This window comes from Podospora pseudopauciseta, chromosome 3 (assembly GCF_035222475.1).
Source record: "Podospora pseudopauciseta strain CBS 411.78 chromosome 3, whole genome shotgun sequence".
In the NCBI taxonomy this organism is placed as follows: domain Eukaryota; kingdom Fungi; phylum Ascomycota; class Sordariomycetes; order Sordariales; family Podosporaceae; genus Podospora; species Podospora pseudopauciseta.
This window is the reverse complement of record NC_085893.1, coordinates 1,229,877-1,250,614: the sequence shown is the minus strand read 5'-3', so window position 1 is coordinate 1,250,614 and position 20,738 is coordinate 1,229,877. Positions and strand designations below refer to the sequence as shown.

General features: G+C 53.1%; 6 protein-coding genes across 6 annotated transcripts; 3 read left to right on the top strand and 3 right to left on the bottom strand.

The window, feature by feature from the left end:
* The first annotated feature begins 295 nt into the window (after window positions 1-295).
* On the top strand, window positions 296-5,555 carry FAA4_1 (long-chain fatty acid-CoA ligase). Its single transcript, XM_062910791.1, has 5 exons — window positions 296-1,765; window positions 1,829-2,964; window positions 3,026-4,876; window positions 4,931-5,370; window positions 5,426-5,555. Exons 1-3 carry the CDS (start codon window positions 898-900, stop codon window positions 3,110-3,112), a joined length of 2,091 nt encoding a protein of 696 aa, XP_062766766.1. The 5' UTR covers window positions 296-897; the 3' UTR covers window positions 3,113-4,876; window positions 4,931-5,370; window positions 5,426-5,555.
* A 4,684-nt stretch (window positions 5,556-10,239) lies between these two features.
* Window positions 10,240-11,304, bottom strand: GCN3 (translation initiation factor eIF-2B subunit alpha; the record flags this gene model as incomplete). The annotated part of the gene is made up of 1 exon (XM_062910790.1): window positions 10,240-11,304. The coding sequence occupies one exon, from the start codon at window positions 11,302-11,304 to the stop codon at window positions 10,240-10,242; it is 1,065 nt and encodes a 354-aa protein (XP_062766765.1).
* A 30-nt stretch (window positions 11,305-11,334) lies between these two features.
* On the bottom strand, window positions 11,335-14,200 carry QC763_303370 (uncharacterized protein). The gene is made up of 2 exons (XM_062910789.1): window positions 11,904-14,200; window positions 11,335-11,834 (listed from the first exon to the last, which is right to left on the bottom strand). Exons 1-2 carry the CDS (start codon window positions 13,625-13,627, stop codon window positions 11,732-11,734), a joined length of 1,827 nt encoding a protein of 608 aa, XP_062766764.1. The 5' UTR covers window positions 13,628-14,200; the 3' UTR covers window positions 11,335-11,731.
* QC763_303360 (uncharacterized protein) lies at window positions 11,513-16,379 on the top strand (the record flags this gene model as incomplete). The annotated part of the gene is made up of 3 exons (XM_062910788.1): window positions 11,513-12,833; window positions 12,894-15,509; window positions 15,559-16,379. Exons 2-3 carry the CDS (start codon window positions 14,471-14,473, stop codon window positions 16,377-16,379), a joined length of 1,860 nt encoding a protein of 619 aa, XP_062766763.1. The 5' UTR covers window positions 11,513-12,833; window positions 12,894-14,470.
* Window positions 16,380-17,077: 698 nt separating this feature from the next.
* QC763_303355 (uncharacterized protein) lies at window positions 17,078-18,122 on the top strand (the record flags this gene model as incomplete). The annotated part of the gene is made up of 2 exons (XM_062910787.1): window positions 17,078-17,150; window positions 17,208-18,122. 2 exons carry the CDS (start codon window positions 17,078-17,080, stop codon window positions 17,945-17,947), a joined length of 813 nt encoding a protein of 270 aa, XP_062766762.1. The 3' UTR covers window positions 17,948-18,122.
* Window positions 18,123-18,360: 238 nt separating this feature from the next.
* Window positions 18,361-19,680, bottom strand: QC763_303350 (uncharacterized protein; the record flags this gene model as incomplete). The annotated part of the gene is made up of 1 exon (XM_062910786.1): window positions 18,361-19,680. The coding sequence occupies one exon, from the start codon at window positions 19,678-19,680 to the stop codon at window positions 18,361-18,363; it is 1,320 nt and encodes a 439-aa protein (XP_062766761.1).
* Window positions 19,681-20,738: the final 1,058 nt, after the last annotated feature.

Here is a 20,738-nt window from a genome sequence, read left to right as displayed (position 1 = left end):
GCCTCGGCTTGGCTCTTCTCTTCATTTCTATTGTATGAAGCATGAAGCGGAAACGGAGGGTGATGGAGGTGAATCTGAACCCGCCTGCGATCCCCGAATCTGCCGCACAAACCACCGTGCTAACCAGCCTCTCTCCACCGTCCGGAAAGGGGTTATCCTTACTCGGGGTTTAGCTTTCTCGTCCTGTGTTGTTGATGGTGGGATGTGTGGGCATCATCTGTTTTTTTGTTTTTTTCAGTTTTACCTAGGCATCTTCTCTCCAAATACTCGCAGGAACCGGGTATGATCGGAGATGTGTCGATGGACGATGGACGGTGGCCATTTCGCCAAAGGTGCACACTGTGTCCATGGCCTGGAAAGCTTTGAAATGTGGAACGCCCAGGCTGCCGAGCCTGCCAGGACGCGCCCTAGCCTCGCCCTTTGGCTAGAGCCCAGCCGAAAAAGGCAACCGGCAGGGGTCAGCAGGGTGGGCCCAGGGAGCGCAGGGGCCAGGGAGCTCACCCCAAACAATCGTGTGCCTCGCGTTGTTGAGGTGAAAGACTTCCCTGTCCCTCCTCTCCACCACAGCTTGTCAAAAACCCCTTGCCTCCCTGCCCTCTTTGTCTCCGTCTCTGTCTGTCTGTTCTGAATTCTTATTCTCCCTCCTCCGTCCCTAGTGCCCCATCCCCTCACCAGGTCGCCTGCCTCGTCCCCTCGCTGGATCGTTTCGACGGGCACTCCCTAAAGCACCCCGTGTACCATCCAAACCCTCAAAGGTTCAAACAAACTCGGAACAAAAAGAAAGGTTCTGCATCTCCCGTCTTTACCTTGAGCCAGCCACCGGCGTCCAGCGGGTTACTACTCCCCAGCTTCCCTAATCGCGTCCACCGACCGAATCTAATATCAAAATAATTCACAATGGCCAAGTCATCGACACCCATCCAGCTCATCCCACGCATGACGGCGAAGGGCCCCTTCACTGTTGAAGTTCCCGGCCAGACTCCCGTCGAGGGCGAGACGCCAGTTCGCAGACAACCGCTGGCTATCCCAGAATTCGTCGAGCGGCCTGCTCCCGATGTCACCACCGTCTATGAGCTTGTCCGCGCCGCTGTCGCCAAGTACGGCAATGCCAAGTGTGTGGGGTCCCGCAAGCTCGTCCGGACACACCAGGACAAGAAGAAGATCAAGAAGATTGTGGATGGTGTCGAGACCGAGGTGGAGAAGTCATGGACCTTCTTCGAGATGAGCCCCTATGAGTACTACAGCTACACCGAGTACGAGCAGTTGATTCTGCAGCTCGGCTCCGGCCTGCGCAAGATTGGCCTCGACAAGGCCGACCGCGTCCACATCTACGCTGCCACCAGCGCCAACTGGCTGGCGACGGCTCACGGTGCTGCCTCCCAGAGCATGCCCATCGTGACTGCTTATGACACTCTCGGCGAGGAAGGTCTCAGATACTCCATGGTCGCCACCAAGGCCAAGGCTATCTTCCTCGACCCCCATCTTCTGCCTACCTTGACCAACGTCTTGGCCGTTGCCTCGTCCGTTCAGGCTGTCATCTGGAACAGCCAGCACCAGGTCAACCAGGACCACGTGGACAAGCTCAAGGCTGCCTACCCTCACATCAACATTCTCAACTTTGACGAGCTCGTCAAGCTCGGCAAGGAGAACCCCGTTGAGCCCGTCCCTCCCACCGCCGAGGACCTCTGCTGCATCATGTACACCTCTGGCTCTACCGGTACCCCCAAGGGCGTGCCCATCACCCACAGATCCGTTGTTGCTGCCGGTAAGCAAGCATCTTGAGCCCCAGTTCCCCTCTGCAGCCTGCTGATTTTCTTGTGTTTTTCAGTTTCTGGTGCCAGCGCTATCGTCCAGCCTTATATCGGACCTGGCGATGGTCTGCTCACGTACCTTCCTCTGGCCCACATTCTCGAGTTCGTTTTCGAGCACGCCGCTCTCTGGTGGGGTTCCACTCTCGGTTACGGAAATCCGAAGACCCTCTCTGATGCCTCGGTCCGCAACTGCAACGGCGACATCCGCGAGTTCAAGCCTAGTGTGTTGATCGGCGTTCCTGCCGTGTGGGAAACTGTCAAGAAGGGCATCATTGGCAAGGTCAATGCTGGCAGCCCCGTTGTCCGCAACCTCTTCTGGGGTGCCCTTGGCCTCAAGGAGAAGTTGATGTATGCTGGTCTTCCTGGCAGCGGTCTTCTGGATGCCGTCGTGTTCAAGAAGATCAAGGAGGCTACTGGTGGTCGTCTCAGACTGTGCCTCAGCGCCGGTGGGCCCGTCTCCAAGGAGACCCAAAAGTTCATCAGCTTCGCCATCGCTCCCATGATTATCGGTTATGGTTTGACCGAGACGACCGCCATGGGTACTCTCCACAACCCCTTTGAGTGGTCTGCCGATTCCATTGGTGCCATGACCGCGTCCGTCGAAGCCAAGCTTGTTGACTTCCCCGATGCCGGCTACTATGCCACCAACAAGCCCAACCCCCAGGGTGAGATCTGGCTGCGCGGTCCCACAGTGCTCAAGGAGTACTACGAAAACGAGAAGGAGACGGCCGAAGCCATCACCCCCGATGGCTGGTTCAAGACTGGTGATATTGGTGAGTGGGACAAGAACGGCCACCTCAAGATCATCGATCGCAAGAAGAACCTGGTCAAGACCCTCAACGGCGAGTACATTGCTCTTGAGAAGCTCGAGTCCATCTACCGGTCCGTACCTGTTGTCGCCAACATCTGCGTGTACGCCGATGCCGAGCAGGCCAAGCCCATCGCCATCATCGTTCCCGCCGAGCCAGCACTGAAGAACCTGGCGGCTCAGCTTGGTATTGAGGGCGATAGTGTCGAGGCGCTTGTGCATGATAAGAAGCTGCACAGCGCTGTCCTCAAGGAGCTCCAGGCCCAGGGTCGTGCCGGTGGTCTCTCGGGCATTGAGATCATTGATGGTGTTGTTATCGTCGAGGATGAGTGGACTCCTCAGAATGTAAGTTTTTTCTCGCACCCCTCCTTTTCACCTCTTGTCAGCTTACTAATCGTAAAATCAGGGCCTCGTGACCGCTGCCCAGAAGCTCAACCGCAGAGGCATTCTTGAGAAGTACAAGAAGGATGTCGCCAAGGCCTATGGCAAATAAATCTCGCTAGCTTGTGCACCATGTGAGGGTGATGGAACCAAAAAAAAAACTATGATACCAGGATACCACGGATATGAATGAGTGGGGTTGTTTGGGGAAGACAGGGAGAGGGATTGTTGAGCTAACACTTTGTTTGTGTGTGACTACTATGTGTGACATATGGGCGTCCAAACTCTCTCTTCTTTTTTTTTTTTTTTTTAGTTTGTTTTATCTTTGTTTCCTGCGGGTTGCTGTTTGGTCGTTGTCTGCTTTTTTTCTGCGCTGGGTCGGGGTGGGAAACGAACGTATAGGAAAGATGTCTGTCACGAAGCAATGGGACTTGACTTGCGTTTTTCGGTAATGTTTTATGGATGAATGGATGGTCAAGAGTCGAGTTGAGGATTGCGAGGGAAGGGGACAGGGCAAGGCAGGACGGGGAAGATTATACCAATGCGAATGTTGATTTTGTTTGTGACGCTATCTAGGTGAACATATGAAGGAGTTTCCCATGATGGATGTCAATGTAGTCTATGACGAGTGTGCTGCTTTTATCCGTTTGTATGTCTTTGACGCTCGCTTTGCCGGCCAAACGGGCATCAATCAATTGGCGTTTACCCAGTTCCATTTGCCCACAAGTATGGCTCTGGCCGGCACAATTCTCCAGCTGGGACTTTGCCTTTCAACGAACCTCAACATGACACCTGTCTGCCTCTGTTGTGAGTTAGCTGTATGACAATCCAACTCGGACATGTCTCTCTTATATATATACCATACTTTCTTGAAACCCAATCTTGGGGCCCCCATCCCAAGTTGTTCACATCATAGCTCAGCGTCACTGATGCCCTCGATACCTACCTGCATACCAAAATGGCACTTCCTACTCACATCAATTCTTCGGAATACAACACATACCCAGTCCATTTCCGCCTTCTCTGATGAACCTCTGTTGAGGATGACGTGGTGCTCACCCCGATAGCAGGCTCCTCACCGTGCCGTCGTCATTAGAGCCTCCTCCGACGCACCCGTTCAACCGCCCCGACGCAACCATAGCCTGGGAGCCCGTCCGGGCCAATGTCTATGTCTTGACAACACGTACAAGATGAACGACAAAGCCCTTGCACTCTCCCAGGCCGTCACCGTCACGCAATCTCGCCGGCATGTGGATTCATTCGAGATGAGCTTTGGAGATAATCCTTCGTGTGACCCGTCCGAGGACAACCCAAGAACCTGAGGCCCTCCTAAAGGCCACTGCTACTCCGTCAGAAAAAGCGAGAGCGCCAAAGAGACTGTTGCGCGAAGAGTGGTTCGACTGGTTGATGGACCGGCAGGTTGACTCGCTACCTGTGTGGACAGAGCCAGACCAGACCGGCAAACCCCAAACGACCTAAAGAAGATTTCACTAAGACTAGGGCACCATCGTCTCAGTTTCGACACCATCTTTCGTGTGTATTTTGGAGATGCCCCCCTCGAGAGTAGTACATTGGATTCCCTGGCAACCAACCACCAGCGGCAACTTGCCAATTCGCCCCTTCTCCCAGCTGAGTGGAGAGACTTCAGTCTTCAGAAACTACTTGAATGCGGGATCATCGAAACCTCCGATCCTGTGTTTGGCCCACTGGAAGAGGTTTTGCTTTGGACCAGTTTGTCAGAACGATTCAGATTCCATGCCAGATAGGTACCTACCTTGCTTGGCGGGTTGAAGAAGGGGTTGTCGCGCGCCTGGCTGGTGGTTCTCATTGAGGTTTGAACCGCTTTCCTCAGCAGCAGGGTATGGAGCTATACGCTGTGAGTTTGGACGGTGATATCTCGATTTGATACAGTGTTGGCTGACTGAACTAGGTACACAGGCGGAGGAAAACATTAACGATCGGCGAGATACCTCCATACCTTAGGCTCATCGAAGACAAGACGACCTGCCAGATCTAGGCTCTGGCCTCCTTCAGTGCCGTCGCAGAGCCTCTCAGTCTGGTATGCAGGATACCTACAAGGGTGGAGAGTTTTGGTACACCTGGACTGTCCAACAGACTAATGATTTGATGTTTCTCCTGGTCGGATACCTACCCAGACCTATGGGCATATTTTGCCGTTTGGGATACCTTGTCGTCGATGTCAAAACTGGCGCCTGTGTCGTCAGATATCCCGTGTACTCCTGGGACCCAGAATAACATGAAAAACACGGGCAGCACCTCGTTGACCAGTGCCCAACCTTAGCAATGGACGAGGCGAGAACCTAACTCACTCGACTTGAGATGGACACACGATTTATCCATATCCTATAGGTTAGAACCATAGCTTGAATCTCACTTCGGGTTATAGACTGACTGTTTTGCGGAGACACCCTTCCCACCTTCCTAGTCTCTTAGCTCTTCCCTGGACACCAGTTCACAAGTCTCTGTATCAAGGAGACTGAGAATTACTCGGACTTTATGTCCAGGTGGACACCGCGACACGCGAATTCTTGAAGGTAAGGGCGCTACACTTGGTCATGTTCCTGTGTGTCTGCTGACATCTGAGATTGTAGAGCTCGAAAGCGGCAGTCGGGAAAAATCACGGAGCCGTCGGACACTCAGAGAGATACCTACCACCTGACCTTATTGACGAACCACCTCATTACCTTTGAGCTTGAATAGCACCCTGTGGGCACCTGCAAGGCCCACCTTTCACCAGACCCCACACCTGGTGTTTGCTTTATGGCTGTTTTCCTGTTTACTTTTTACACTCAGAACTTAACAACTAAAACTCTGTAATACTGATTGTTGATCAGTTTTCACCTGTTTCTTGACCTCACTTTCGCCGGCAGCGACTTTCCTAGACCGCTGCCCTACACACCCTCCACGGATCCTTTGCTGGCCAGAAACATCGACACAATTGTGGCTCAACATTGTGGGAGACGACTTGCCTGGACTTTTCTTATATATATTCACACACCTCAAGAAGAACGACCGCGGAGAGATTCATCCCTTGCTCAGTTTCATCTTACCTGTATTACCCATCGCCAGCCACTCAGTACAGGCACGTTCTAGGAAGCGGATCGACATGATGGAGAGAACGTATCCTCGCCCGAATGTGAAGCCACCTAGCCGCCACTCCCTACCACCAGTCCGGCATGAATGCTGCTGTCTTCAACAAGTGAAAATCACTTGTTAAACGGACAGCCACCACGGCCAAGAGAAAATTTTACCCTCATCGACTGCCGGCGCCATCCTATCACACCAAGGCTCTGGCCCTCCGGCACTCCAGCCATGGAAGTTTACAGTGTCCAAACTGCGCCGGGCTGACTCGAGTTGAAGACCAAGGACAACCTTTTGCTCCCATAGTACCTAATCCCCCGGGAAACCATTCACGGTTGGATGCGCGAACAGCTTAAGTGATCTCGGGATCCCAACAACCTAGGGGACTTCGATTGGACAAACTACCAAACCTTTTCTCCCTGGCTTTCTCTCACAAACGCTGACTGTCCGAGCAGCAAACCGACACATGTTGTGGGGGGAGTGTGAACAAATTTCATCGGTCGTCGTTCAATCCTTGCCCGCAAAGATGACGGACCAACGTTCGATCAAGGCCACACGCTGAAACGTTTGGCTTCTCTCGGCGTCATAGGTGGTGCGGGTGTTTTATATATATTCCTCTTTTTAAAAAATGTGCTGGGAATTGTTGTTTGACCTCTGCTTGGGGTGGGCTTTGGTGGTGGTGGTGGCGATGAGGTGGATGTGTGCGGGAGCAGTCGAGAAGTTCATGCCTGCTGACCTGGCTGCCGCCCAGACACCTTCGGCACCTCACTCTGTGGGACTGTTTTCCAGTCTATGGATCGGACGAGGGCGCAACGGGTGCTCCCATGAGCCCTCGTTACCAGGAGGCTTTTATTCGCATTATTGTCTCACGCTCTCTGGGCTCATCTTACGAGAAGACTGCAAGGTGCCATCCTCAAGATCCGCCCCGAGATCGATCTTGCTGTGGTGCGCAACCGTCGTCGACACCAGAGAACCACGACTATTGTCAAAAAGCTCGACCAAATGTCGACAATATCGTCACCACGGTCGGATCAAATCCTTCAAGGTTATGTTTATTGACCTCAGACTTGTGGGCTGCCTCGGGTGAAGTATCTGGACCGACCGACTTGCGAGCGTTGTTACATTCACTTCCAGTCATTCATACGGAGATGCCAGCTTCGCTCGTCGTAAGCTCGCTCGATACTCCATCACCGAGCCGAGAGCATCGCGATTGTCATGCGACCAATCCTCCTGTCCCGGTATAGTGTTATCCTTCCAGAAGATGATCCCAACAAGCCCGAGTCGTCCTTTTGCTGGAGTTCTCATTCCGGGAGCAGGTCCTAATGGGGGCGAAGCCGTGGAGGTTGGGGATGATGGCTGGGGTGATCTGCCGGTTTGAGGGCCATGAGTACGGCGAAGTGCCTGGCGGTGGTACAAGTTGCTTTTTCTGCAGACGGTGCCAGCGAGGGGAAGATTTCAGTGAAGAGGAGTCGCAACAACGATTATATATATCCCTTTTTTCGAGAAACTTGACTTGTTCTTCCGTCGGGCCAGAAAGAATACCCAGATGACCGAGGAGCACATTTATACCTACCGTGTTTTGGTCCCAGGAACCATCACCATCAACCCAGACATTGGCGACACCTAACTATCAAGCCATTCACAGTCAAACAAACCCGGCCGGAGCAGATGACGAAAACCAGTCGATGACACCCTACTACCATGGATGGGAACAACTGTGTCACCAACTGGTATCCATGGTCTAAGGTCGTCTCCCGGGAAGGACAACGCCAGCCACTACGCTTGCCACCTTGGAGTCCAGAGCGAGAAGAAAGCCGGATGACCCGACTGCGCAACCCGTGGAGACTTTGACTATGTCTCTGTGACTGCGGGATATTGCCTGGTTCAACAGTCACGACACCCAAAGCCTCCCCAACCCATCCTTGGGTTCCATGGCTCTTTGACATTACCTCTGCCTGGATAAGCCTCCCCACACTCATGAGTTTGAATGGTACTGTTAAAGAAAATCGATCCAAACTTGTGTCTACCTCGCTGTCGTGACCCTGCCGGCATCAACCCGCTTCAGCGACTCGAAGGGATGGCCAGGGGCCAGACAGGGAAATACACCTGTTACGCTGGGATGAACCTTCAGGCTCAGTACCTGGACTGATTTCAGATAAACCACCTACCCTAGTGGAATGGACTGCCCCTACTTCGGGGACGAAACCAAAGAGCAACTTCACCTTCTCTCCGGGTCCGAGTCGCCCGCAAGGGGACTGACCATCTATCTACCTCTTGCCCCGCGTGCATGTCTCTCGCGGCAGCGCTTCTTTTCACCCGAGAGTGATGCTGGCAGCACGTGATGGCAACTTCCTGCGCCCAAACATACCTGGTAAAGAAGTCAAGAAGGCTCCTTGGCCATGGGGACCCACCAGCAAGATTCAAGCAGAATACCCAAAACCAAACAGCGTGTATGATGGCGAGCAGATACAGCCATTTGACCGGCTTGGGAGCCGGCACCCTCGACGACGACGACGGGATTTTGAAGTTATGTGGGTCATTTATTGTTGGACGGTGTTCGTGATCGAGGCTTGTTCGGGATGGTTCAAGAGAGAGATAACTTGGTTGTTGGAGTTTATAAGTTTTTTGCGATGTAACGAACAGAGTGACTTGGACCTGCTTCATGATAGTTAAGAGGGTGGTTGAGAAGGGGTAGAAGACAAGGAGATAAGGAGGGAAGTATGGAACACCTTATATAAAGATCGTCCTGTTCGAATACTGACTTTTGAGTTGCTGAATATTTGCTTATAAGATATCTTGATCATCCATCACACATACTACATACATCGCCACGTGGTTGATCTCTTTTCCTTGCCCACTAATTCTGGTCACCACAGCTGAATACCTATCTGCTTACCTACACATCATAAGGTTGACATCAGACTAGCCACACGGCAAATCACCGGAGTTTGGCCCACCATATTCTCGACAGCAAAGGGTGCAAAATAACAGAAACATGATCTCTGCCAGGTGATAATTCAAGAGCTCGCCCTGCGGCCCACATCACACCGCTGCATCGCAGCCGTCAAGTTGGAATCATGCCGCCCAAAGCAAGATCTCCATCCGACTGTCCAGCTAACAGCCGAGGTCTGGTACCCCTACTAACAGGTTCGGAAAGGCATACCTTCCGCCTTCGTGATAATCACGGCCAGTAACCAAGCGGATGCCCCGCCGGACGATCCTGATCATATCACCTTACAAGACACGGCCAACCTGAGCCAATGGACCTACCTACCGTCTTGTCCGTTGCCGGGAGAGTCAGAGTCTTCCCGCCGCCCCGTCAAAGCAGCGAAGAGCCCACTGAAGCATGCTCAAGGTGACTCGTCAGCATCCTCGACAGTCTTCCCATCGAACGCACCAAAGCTACGCCGACCATCTATTCGACCTGTTTCCCCCCCGAACAAGACTCGGGACTACTTGCAAAGCTGCTGCTGCTTCCTCACGCAAGAAGACCACAAGAATACACAGGGCACCTGCCAGCAACCCGTCTATGAGTTGCCCTAACCCGCGTCAGGCACAGGAGAGCTCAGTCCGATTGATCCGTTACTGGCATGAACCAAGCCTTTCAACTCTTGTCTCTCGTCTAGACGAAAAAGCTGGAGGCAAGCTGACTTGTAACCCTACGAGCGGCTGGTAGATCAGAGAGAAAGGTGAACGAAGAAACTCGAAGAGAGCTGGACGAGAATGATGCCGACAGGAAGAGGAGCTAACCTCAATGATTATTGGAGATGCGAAATGAGGCTATCATGTCCAAGATACAACAAGAGCTGTCATGTCAAATCATGGACTTGGAAAAAGATAACTGATAGCGTTGAATGAAAGCAAGCTTGCCCATGATCTCTCCCCAAAGCGTTGTCGACCAACCTCCCAAAGCCAATGACATCTTTAAATCCAGTGCTTCGTATCAGTCACAATGTTTATCCATCCACGAAACACGATAAAAAACATCTCCAAAACAAACAAATGGGTATTTAATCCTACTTCTAACCTTTCGCTAGCCAGATCAAGGGCCATCGGTCATAAGCCTACCCTAATTTTCCCAACCTGAACGCCCATCACGATACCCCCAAAACAGCCCATGCAAGTGATTTGACTACCTTATATGTAATCATCAACTAACTCCCAAATCTGCCACGTCATCTTAACGCCCTGCTCCGTAATAATACCATCAATCAGCTCCGGATCCGTATAGTCCACCTCATCACTCTCCTGAAGCAGCTGCTCCTTAACCAGCTCATTGTTCAGATCCACGCCAATATTCTCAAAGCGTGTAATATCCCTCTGCCTCACTCCCATTTTCTTCACGATTGGATACGCGATCGGCGTCTTCCTCACAATCTTGTGCGTCTCTGCCGCGACATAAAACCTCTTCATTCCTCCGGGGATGGCTTTTACCAAAGCTGCCAGCTGAGCGGTGCCCATTCCGGAGATGATACCTCCATTTTGCATGATAGCCTCTGTCCCCACCAGAACAAGGTTGATCTTCTTTTGGTTGGCAAGAACATAAGCGACCTTGTTGGGGACGATTGTCTCGACTTCGAGGCCCGCTTGGCGGAGCTCATCCACGGCCGCTTGGGAGCGGGTGTTGGTTGGTTCGGCAATGTAGATTACTTTGAAGTGCTTTGACTGGTCTGTCGCTGCCCTCAGAAGAATCTTGGTTACTGTTCTTGACCCGCCAGCGGTGAGGACAATCTTCTCGTCTGAGACGTAACGGGCGCCCCAGATGGCGATGTTGTCCCTTGCTGCTTGGGCACGCTGAGCAAATAGTTGCTTGTTGGCTACGAGATGCTCGCGAGTCTGGTCGAAGGACATGGGCTCGGTCAGGTTGGAGCTGGAGGATGCTGCCGGTGGCGGCCTAAGCGACCGGAGCAGGAACTGCTCGAAGAGATCTGCGCCTGCGAGGATGGGGAGGGGGTTCGGGGCCGAGGCAAGGAGGAGCGCCTTTTGGTGCTTGACCTTTTCGACGAGCTCCATCGAGGTTACGTAGGGGGTTACGGAGAGGAACTCGATTAGGGACTCGATGGCGGCAATGGGCATGGTGATTTCCCTGTCTGACGACAGAAGGCTGCGGTAGGTCGCGACGATGTCGAAGTCTTCATTTTGGGGCTTGGGGTGGACTGGGAGGTCCGTAGAGACGGGCTTTGTTTCTTCGTCGGTAGCCATGATGTCGTGGAAAATGTGCTGGTAGATGAGGCGGTAGAATGTATGGAGTGAGAAGGGTGGAAGTGGGATGCGTCTAAGCATGCGATTGTTGGTGTTAAGTCTGTGCTGGGAAGGGTCTGACTCGAGCTAAGATTTGGCAGGGTTAAAGATGCAAGTTTCAGGGCCTCAAGGGTTCTCCAAAGTTAATTCATCAAGGTTCTTTCCATTTACGGTTTCGATGACTCAATGGGAAGCTTCGTCCATTGACAGGTCAAAATGCCACGTCTGACCGCCTGCCCCGCCATGGTGCACCCCGCGGTGAGAGGTCTTATCTTATCAGAGTGTAAGCCAATCAGGTGGCAGGACTTAGATACAAATTAAGAGGCCCGTTGGAATTCTCATTTCCCAACACCACCCAAGCTCATCATACCTTCATCTCCTGATCTACTTATGCCTCCTGCTGTGTCTGCTTCCTCGGCAGTAACTGCTGGCCTTTATTACGCAGGAGTTCATCGCGCTGTTCGATCAAGTCTTTTTGGATATTGTGCAACCTACCGTGATTTGGTCAGCATTCAGAGAACCATGAAACAGCACACAATACAGTATCTAGGGGCTCTTACTTCCACACGACCTCTAGAAAGAATTCTTCAAGTTTCGTCTTGTCAACGCCTGGTGGGTCTCTCGACTTGAGGCAGAACTTGACGGCGGAATAGAAGTCGCTTCCTGCTTTCTTCGCCCTCTTGTTGTCTTCATCGTCGTCGTCGTCAGCCAAGACATCGTTGAAAATCGGCCTCAATTCTTCGAGCGATTTCTTGACTATTGGGTCCGAGGTCGAAGAGTCGTGGTATCCGAAGAATATCGAGTTCACGTCAACAACAGCCTTGTTGACCTGGATTTCCTGTAACGGGCGTCCCAAGCCAATCTCGACCAAGATCAACCCCAGTGAGAAGAGGGGGTATCTTTGCAGACTCGAGGCCACATTCTTGTCCTTTGGATCATCGCTCAGCTTCGACTGGCACCAACATGGCTTCAACGTCGCAGTCCCATTGCCCGACCCATTCGGTGTGGCTGGTGCCGCAGCGCAAGCCGCTGGCGGCACATCCTTGTCGTCACTGCTAAGGCCTTTAACCGCAAACAGATACCGCTGGTCGACGAGGAACGTGCTGTTGGTAGTAGTGTCGAGAGACGAAAGGTCATACTCCTGGATATTGCAGCTACATACCCAACTCATCCACTTGGACTTGAAAAAGAGCAAGCAGAACTCGGAAATGTGGAAAGCTCGCTTCATTTTCCATATTTGATGATCGATCTTGCGTATTGGGTCGTCCACGGACTCCCTCGCTGATTGCGAGCTTAGTTGGCTGCGCAGTGATGTAGGCTCTGGTAGGTTGCCAACGACGTTCTGAAGCTCTTCTAGCTTCATGGTTACGCGTTGACCTTTTGTGACCAGCTCGAGCCCTGCTTCACCGCCCCCCGCATGACCGGAAACGACGTCGAAGGCTTCGGAGAAAAGCGTCTTGCATCTCTCGGGCACACGAGCTGGGTCTGGGGTAAGGCGAATTCTTTTTCTCCTATTCATGTAGTCTGGTTGGCTGACTAGGAGAGTGTAGCCGAGGCTTTTGGTCTGAGATGCTTCTGCAATCACTTGCGATCTTGGTTCTATCCCGTCATGCGGGCGCTGGCGAAAGAAGAGGTCGAGTTCGATATCCAACTCGAGTTTTCGTCCCCTACCCAAGCAGCAGTCCCGAAGCTGGTTGGACGTCAACCACGTGTGCATGGCAAGCTTCACCAGGTGGTGCTGGTGTCCAAACTGATGCAGAGCCGAGGTCTCGGGTGGCCGTGGTTCTTTTTCTCCAAAATCTTGACGTCTCCAGAGACGCCAGTAGGCCTCGTCGCTCATCGTATCCAGGCCCAAGACGAGCGTGTCAAGGGTTTCGAGGATTCTGTTTATGTTGCCTCCCGATCGGAACAAGACATCCCGCCCCTTTTTCCTAAAGATACCGAAACAACCTCCTCCCCGGTCAATCCTGCGAGTGTTGAGCAGCTTTTGGAGCTTGGCCACCTCGTCTTGGATACACTTGACGTGCTCTGTTATTTCAGAAGCGGAAGAGCCCCAGAACTTGGACTGCAGGCTTCCTTGCTGTCCCGCCTCCTCGGAATACACCATCCACCGCCATTGCCACTTTTCTATGTTTTTTATGATCTTGAGCAACTTCACCCATCGAGCGCGGTCGAAGAATTCGTAGTTCTTCCAATCGGTCGCGTCGGAAGCGAGTGACGGGAAGGCATCGCGGAAAGTTGTGATGATACTAAGGATCGTCCCAAAGAGTGAGATTGCCTCCATTGCGCCTCGCGAATGACCTTGGGCTGATTAGACCGAAGCCTATTGCCCCAGGTCACTCTATCGTGTTCAGATGGGCTGAATTGGCTTTCCCAGGCTGAGCGTCGGCGGTATTTCGGGTTACTGCTGGAGAGGTGCATAGATCGAATGGCGGGCCTGGAGCACAGGGTGGAGAGCGAAGTGAAAGGCACGCAAGGCCTCACCTTCGTCGAGTTCGCAATTCGCGATGATGGCGATGGGGGCACGCGGAGGCGTAGTACTGTCCCAGGAGAAGTTCTCCGCCAGAACAGAGCGTGATGGTCGCATGAAGAGAGGGGAACACCCCATGCGCCAGATTTCCCTGAGGTGTGGCCGAGGGATGCGCCAAAGGCAAGGCTGGGAGTAACACAACACCAAGTGGGTGGCCTCTTATGTGTTGTCGCTGCCCAATTTGACCTATAGCCGCCAACATGAGCTGCGATGGCTGGAGCGGTCCAGTGATTCCTGCGGCACAGTTGCATGAATGCACCCGGGCTATGGTCAATTGAGGTTCGCTAATTCGCCTTCATTGGACGGAACGCCTGCAGCTGAGCATCGAGACCCATACTCACGACCATATCTGGTGTCGGTCGGTCAACCTGCCTGCATTTGCGACGCTGGCATTGCAAAACCGACATGGGATAACCCCTCGCAATCAGTTCTCGAACGGCGCCGACGTCAAGGCTTTCTGCCCTCTGTCTACATTCGCCTCGAATATCTCCAGCTCCGCGTCTGACGTCGCTGTCGGCGACATACGACTCGACCTCAGCAATCACCCTTGTGGTTCACTCTGCTTTTGTGGGGAAGATTAGAATCTAACACCACAACATGGCCGAGGCCGATGGCGTCGGCATCGCCGCCATTATTCTAGCTGCTGGCGCATTCATCGTCTCGGTCGTTTTTCTTGCCGCCCATTTGTTTTCTAAACCCACCGGCTTCGACCACTGGGACAGCGGAATGATGGGCAAATGGGCCGACTACAGAAAAACGAAGACTTACGGCTTGTTATCCTTCTCGCGGGGACGACGGACCGTGACAGAAGCTGAGCTACCGGTCATCTTCCTCGCTCCTCGCAACAATGCGCGCGGCCCTGTTCAAGGCAAGCCGATCTGGTATATCGATGGCTCGCGCCAGAGCTGTGAGGATACCAGAGTGATCTACGATCCGGACCCTGGCCCCTCGAGCTTCGGAGATAAAAAGATTCATACAGTTCATAACGAGCGGGCGTCTTGGGTGAGGTTGCTGGAGACGATTCAAGGGATGGAGAGAGACTCGATAGCCTGGGAAATGGACATGTGGCGCAGTGTTGAAGGGGTCAATGCTGGTGGGATTTCGAGGATATCACGCAATTTTGAGTTTCCAACTTTGGCTGTCGGCGTCCAAAGCACCATCCGCACATTCGATGAGACGTCCGTTTTACGTCGGCCTTATGCCACGACAACCATTACCCACCTGATCGAGCTCACGGCGACATTAGGCCTCTACTGGAAGAGGTTCGACCAGGACGAGGATGTGTATCGAGCCGAGGGAAATGGAATGAGCATCCACGGATACCGAGTGCGCGAGTTTGGTCTCGTCTTTACGTTTGCAAAGACAGGCATCACAAACTTCAGGAACCATCGCGTGATCCCGACGGAGGAAGTAAAGGAGCTCTGCTATGGAAACGTACCAACGATCTATCGCCTTCGAGACTGGGAGGATAAAACCCTGCGTAATCCTGATGCGACCAGGAGGCAGAAGGAGCTCAAGACATTGCAGCTAGGAAGCCGTCGAGAGATCGCTGCGACACTCTCACTGATAGGATGCGACAGCAACACGATTGAGCATTTCTCGAAGGGACATTCCCGACAAAACCACTTTTTTCCAAGTATTTAGCCTCACCCCTTTACTTGAAGTCAATGCTAATCCGGTGATAGTTATTTTCGAGCTTCTAGGAATGCTCGGCCGCACTCTCCATCAAAAGGACCGTTGTTACACCTATCTTCCGAACCCCACCATATATGCCTGGGAGACGAGGGCTTTTTCATTGAGGTTACTCCTCACGGCCTTTTCCCATCATCTCGATACAATCGCTGCACGGGACGACTCGAAGCGGACGTCGTCCGACCTGGAAGTATTAGCCGAGCAAGCGGCCATATTGAGAGAAAGCCTGCCCCCTACAAAGGACGAAGGCTATGACCCCAAGCAACTCAATGTCCTGAATGACTCCATCAGCGCAGCCGACGCCATCCTCGCGGCGGTTCCCAAGCCGCTGGTTCTAGATGTGATTCAGCGACACATCCATACCGTGCATTCGGCCCTCAACCCAGAGCATGGCGAAAAGCCTATCCGCTCGCTCGTCAACCTACTCAATGCGCCACGCGGCGAGCGCGAGGCGGAATTCATGGCAGCCTACTTCGATGACGTCCGCCCAATAGTCACAGACATTGGCTTACCAGACCCGTCCCGATTCCTGTGGGCTCGGCTGGAAGAAGGTGCCAGCTTCGACTCCAACGGCGAGAAAACACGCCAGATCGAAGCCGAGTTGCGGCAACCGGCGGGCGACAAACCAGCACCCACACCCCGGCTTGCTCGAGACGACACGGAAGCGAGGATAGACCCGGGGCGGAACACGGTGTGGTGCACGCTGGTATTTCGGATGATTTGCTGGCTGCTGCTGCACAACTTTGATCAGAACGATGTGCAGATGCCAAAGAGTGAACTGTTGGGGAGTCGGTTGCCAGTGTATATTATTTAGGTGAACGGTTTTGGATATTTCAAGGGTTGGATACCTATTCGGATTAGACGTCTATAGACGTCCATAAGTGACAGCTTCACAAGCACCCTTTACAGCTCGAACTGCTGCTATCTGTGACTGCCTGCCCACCAAACAATGGGCCGGCCTATGATGTTCCGCTACAGCAGTTCGTGATCCTAGGTCTAGAAAGGGCGCAGTGAGCTTCGTGTCCAGGCTTCGTTTCTGAAATAGAAGCACCTTGGTCGCAGCTAGCCTGAGGAGTCCAAGGTACGTTACACAGCTACCACCATGTACGTCGAGGAATAATGCCCTTCTTACAGACTCGAGGTCCAACAGAACGTGGCACATATAACACAATGCGCATTCATATGTGACTCGTCATCATGTAACTGAAGAAGCCGCTCTTTCTCACCTGTTCTCCACCGAGGACTTTGACCTCTCACTGGGACGCTCCGGCGATTAAAGCGGGGCACCGAGCTAGGCAACGGGAGCAAGCGGGGTGATGTGCATGGGGAGAAAGCTTCCCCAGCCAGCATCAGATCCAGGGTCCCGCTTGCATAAACAGGCGCCTTGTTTCAGGGTCCTCTTGTGTCTGGGATATATATATCATTCCTACTTATCCCATCTTTTGACCTCAGCGCTTGACAACAACAACAACTATCTCTCCAACAGTGTTTGCTCACCCCCTCTCACCCAATATGGACCCCGCCACCACCATCGACCCTGCCACCGGCCAACCCCTCCCCCCAGACGCCATCGTCCGAGTCCTCCGTTCGTTTGATCCCCCCTCTCCCCCTCCCCCCCTCCCAGCTAACTTTATACCTGTAGACATAACCCCCAAAGTCCACATCTACACCCTCCCCCCTTCCTCCCCTTCCTCATCAACCTACCTAGCCAGCTCCTGGACCTCCCTCCCCCAAAACCCAATCTTCACCTCCCGCCTTCGCATCCTCGAGACGTCGCTCTCGCCTGAGACTACCGAGCTCAAAGTCGATATCTTGCTCGAGTCAACCACCAGCTCCTCGGATAATAATGGACAACCTCAGTTATTCGCAGCAGCGCCCTACACAACACCCGCAATCGTCACCCCATGCAGCGACTCCTCCCGGTTCTTCGCATTAAGAGTGTCCGACCCCGGGACGGGAAAAAAGGCGACGTTAGGTGTCGGGTTTGAGGAGCGGAGCGACGCTTTTGATTTCAATTTGGCGTTGCAGGAGTGCGGGAAATCGCTAGGTTTTGGGGGGCAGCAGCAGCCGGAAAGGGAAAAGAAGGAAAAGACTGAGGAGAAGAAGGATTGGAGTCTGAAGGAGGGGGAGACGATTACGATTAATCTCGGGGGGAAGTTTGGGAGACGAAGCCAGGGACAAGGGGGGGAGAAGAAGGAGGAGGAGGAGGGGGGAAGGGGGAAGAGTCTGAATAGTTTTGCTTTGCCGCCACCACCTGGAAACGGGGGAGGGGGTTTCAGTCTTCCCCCTCCGCCGCCTAGTGCCAGTGAGGCGAGACGGCAGAAGAGGTTGTCGGCGCAGCAGATGGGGTTTGATGATGGGGTTAATGGAGAGTTTGCTTGATGGAGGAATGATATGAGATGGGCATCTGAGCGAAACAGCAAAGCGAGTCAAGTGTTTGGCGGTGGTCAGCTATGAGAGACAACACACTAGAGTATATATTTGCAAAACATATGGGGTAGGTAGAGTAGGTAATTTATAGTACAAGTTTTCCCTGCTTTCCAGTGCCAGTTTGATCTGATCGTAACTGCTCATAATAAGATAACGAAAAAGCAAAAACGCCAACAAAATATTCCCAACATGCCACCCCCACCGCCGCCCCCATTTTCTTTTATATGTTGTTTGTTTTGATGATGCTTATTTATACATACCCCTCTCTGTCCCTACTCTTGTCAGGTTATCGCTTTCTAATAAAAGTCTAAACCTTTCTTCTGTCGTTAAACGTAAAAATAAAATAAAATAAATATTAACCTTGCCTAGGAAGCCAAACTATTCTTCCTGCTCCTCGGCCACAAGTCCTTCAAACTCGGCAAGCTCATCCTCTTATCCCTCGCCCTCAGCGCCAAGGGAACAGCATGATGGCTCAGCCTCTTCAGCTTCTTTTTCCACGCGTTGACATCCTCCGGCTCGGAGTCGTCCTCCTCCGTGGCCCAGGTCGAGTCATTCACGTTGACCACCTCCTCACCAGACGACTCCGGATCTTCTTCCTGTCTCGTCGTGGTAGTGGTAGTGGTAGTGACCCGGATAGCAGTAGGGGGAATAGGAGCGTCATTATCGGTCTCAGTTCCGGGGTAGGACTCCAGCTCCTCTTGCTTGATGGGCGTTGACTGCCCTGGGATATCGGACTCTTCTGTAGTCGCAGAGGAGGAAGAGCCCGGTTCGGGAATCGCAGTCTTGGGGCCGATTTCCTCAAGACCATGATTGTCAGAGGTGGGCCGGAGTGAGCGGGACCAGATGTCTTCTGAGAATTGCACCGCGGGGGTGAAGCAAGGGGACATTGGGTCCAGGGCGGTGGGTTGGCCTGGGTCGTCTTCTTCGTAGATCTCCTCGTTCTCGTAAAAGTACTCTTCTCCTCCCCCGGGAGAGAAGGGGGCCGCGGTGGCGGTCAAGGGGGTCTCTTCGTAGTATTGCCCTTGGGGATGGTAATGCACGCCGGCGGTAGCCGCAGCGAGAATGGGGGGGTATTGCTGCATGATGGGGAGCAGCTGAGGAGGGAGAGGCTGGTGGACTTGCATCCAGCGGTCTCGATTTTGGAGCTCAATGTGGAGCTCGCCGAGGCGGATGAGGATAAGCTGCTCTTGCTGGGTGCTTTCGCTGATCTTGTTCTTGAGAGAGGACATCTCCCTTTTTGACTTCTTGGCCTCGGCGGGTGTCTGGTTGCCCGACATGAGGGCCTCGAGAGCGGCATACTTTTGGAAGAGCCGGGTGGCACGTTGGCCCTGCTTTTGGAGGTTGTAGACGAGGTAGGACCGCTCGTTGTGCAGCTGCTGGAGCGGTCGGGGGTCGAGGCTTTGGACAGCTGCTACATAGCTGTTCGCCCTGAAAGAGGGCGCCGTCACCGGGGCAGCAGTCCCGGGAAGTTGTGACCGGGAACAGTCGTAGGTGTGTGACTTTTTGGGTGCATTTGGCCTCGCAGCAGTCTTGCCGTTGGCCTTGGCAACCTGGCTGTTGGCATGACCTTTGAGGTGACTGTTGATGTGGTGATCAACCTCCTCATCCCAAGTACCAATAGCCTGAGCGAGAGACGGAAGTCTGGCGCGCCCCCTCTCGGTTGGCGAAGGCTCAGTGGAATGCATCCTTCCTTTTGAGTGTTGAATACCTTACCCCGTAGAATCGATCAAGGCTGTGTGTTGCTGGTCCGAACTAGTTCAGCTGGATCAGATGAACCCCCTTGGACCCAACGAGCATCATTCATGGCCACGTGGGATGGTGAGGAGACAGAACTTAAATCTTGATGAAATGTGTAGTGGAGACGGAGGAAGCTGGTGGTCGACAAAGAAGTTGTCACTATGCGTTTAACCCCTGATATCAGGTTTCGAGTATCCCGCTCCTCTCTTTATGGCGGCTCCCTAGCCATGAATGAGCGAGTCTACGCCACATCCACCCTCCCTTTGGTCTCCAACAAAGCCAGCCGATAGTAATCTCTAGCATTATCATGTTTTGATCTCGACCCGCTCCTGCGTCGAAAGTTCGACGAGTTTGAGAGCCATGACGTTGACATCGTCTAATAGAACTAGCAGTAGAGGTTAAACTCCTGCCCATCGGGTGAGCCGCAAACCCTCCAATGCCAGTTCGGTTCTGCCGTCTCCCCGGATGACGATAACCTCTTCTTTTGTCTTTGCTCGAATAATCGCAGCGTATTCGTACCTGGTGTCCCGAACCATCCCCTCTTTCTCTCAGAGCATGGGCTGCCACTTTTGGTCTTGTCGGATGGCTATTCTCGTCGTGTCTACGTCCGCAGGCGATGCAGTTGGCATCAGCTATTGCATGAACTTAGAAGATGCCATTACAAATTGATATCGAGTGATAGTCGGGAGCTCCTTCCCTCAAACTCCACATGTGCCTTCCCAATCTGCTACCAGTCCATAGAAAAGGAAGGTGCTCCCCAACGCCACTCGCTTCCGGTTCCTTCCCAGTACAGGTAGAACATCATATCAGACCTACCCCCATAGGCAATCATTCCTTGAATATAGCTCCCTCCAACGTACTGACCTCATATAACAGTACCGATGCCTCTTCATTCATCGCTCTGATCTCTCTCACCTCCAAGATTGCCGAACAGCCTGCCAGTCCTTTCCACAAAGAACTCCTCTGCCATCGCATCTCGTCACCTACCATCATCGGCCACACCGAC

Coding starts and splice junctions, on each gene's coding strand:
- FAA4_1 (XM_062910791.1), top strand. CDS start 898: ATGGCCAAGTCATCGACACCCATCCAGCTCATCCCACGCATGACGGCG. Junction 1,766..1,828: donor CAGATCCGTTGTTGCTGCCG/GTAAGCAAGCAT, acceptor TGTGTTTTTCAG/TTTCTGGTGCCAGCGCTATC. Junction 2,965..3,025: donor ATGAGTGGACTCCTCAGAAT/GTAAGTTTTTTC, acceptor TCGTAAAATCAG/GGCCTCGTGACCGCTGCCCA.
- QC763_303370 (XM_062910789.1), bottom strand. CDS start 13,627: ATGGAGGCAATCTCACTCTTTGGGACGATCCTTAGTATCATCACAACT. Junction 11,835..11,903: donor TTTCTAGAGGTCGTGTGGAA/GTAAGAGCCCCT, acceptor AAATCACGGTAG/GTTGCACAATATCCAAAAAG.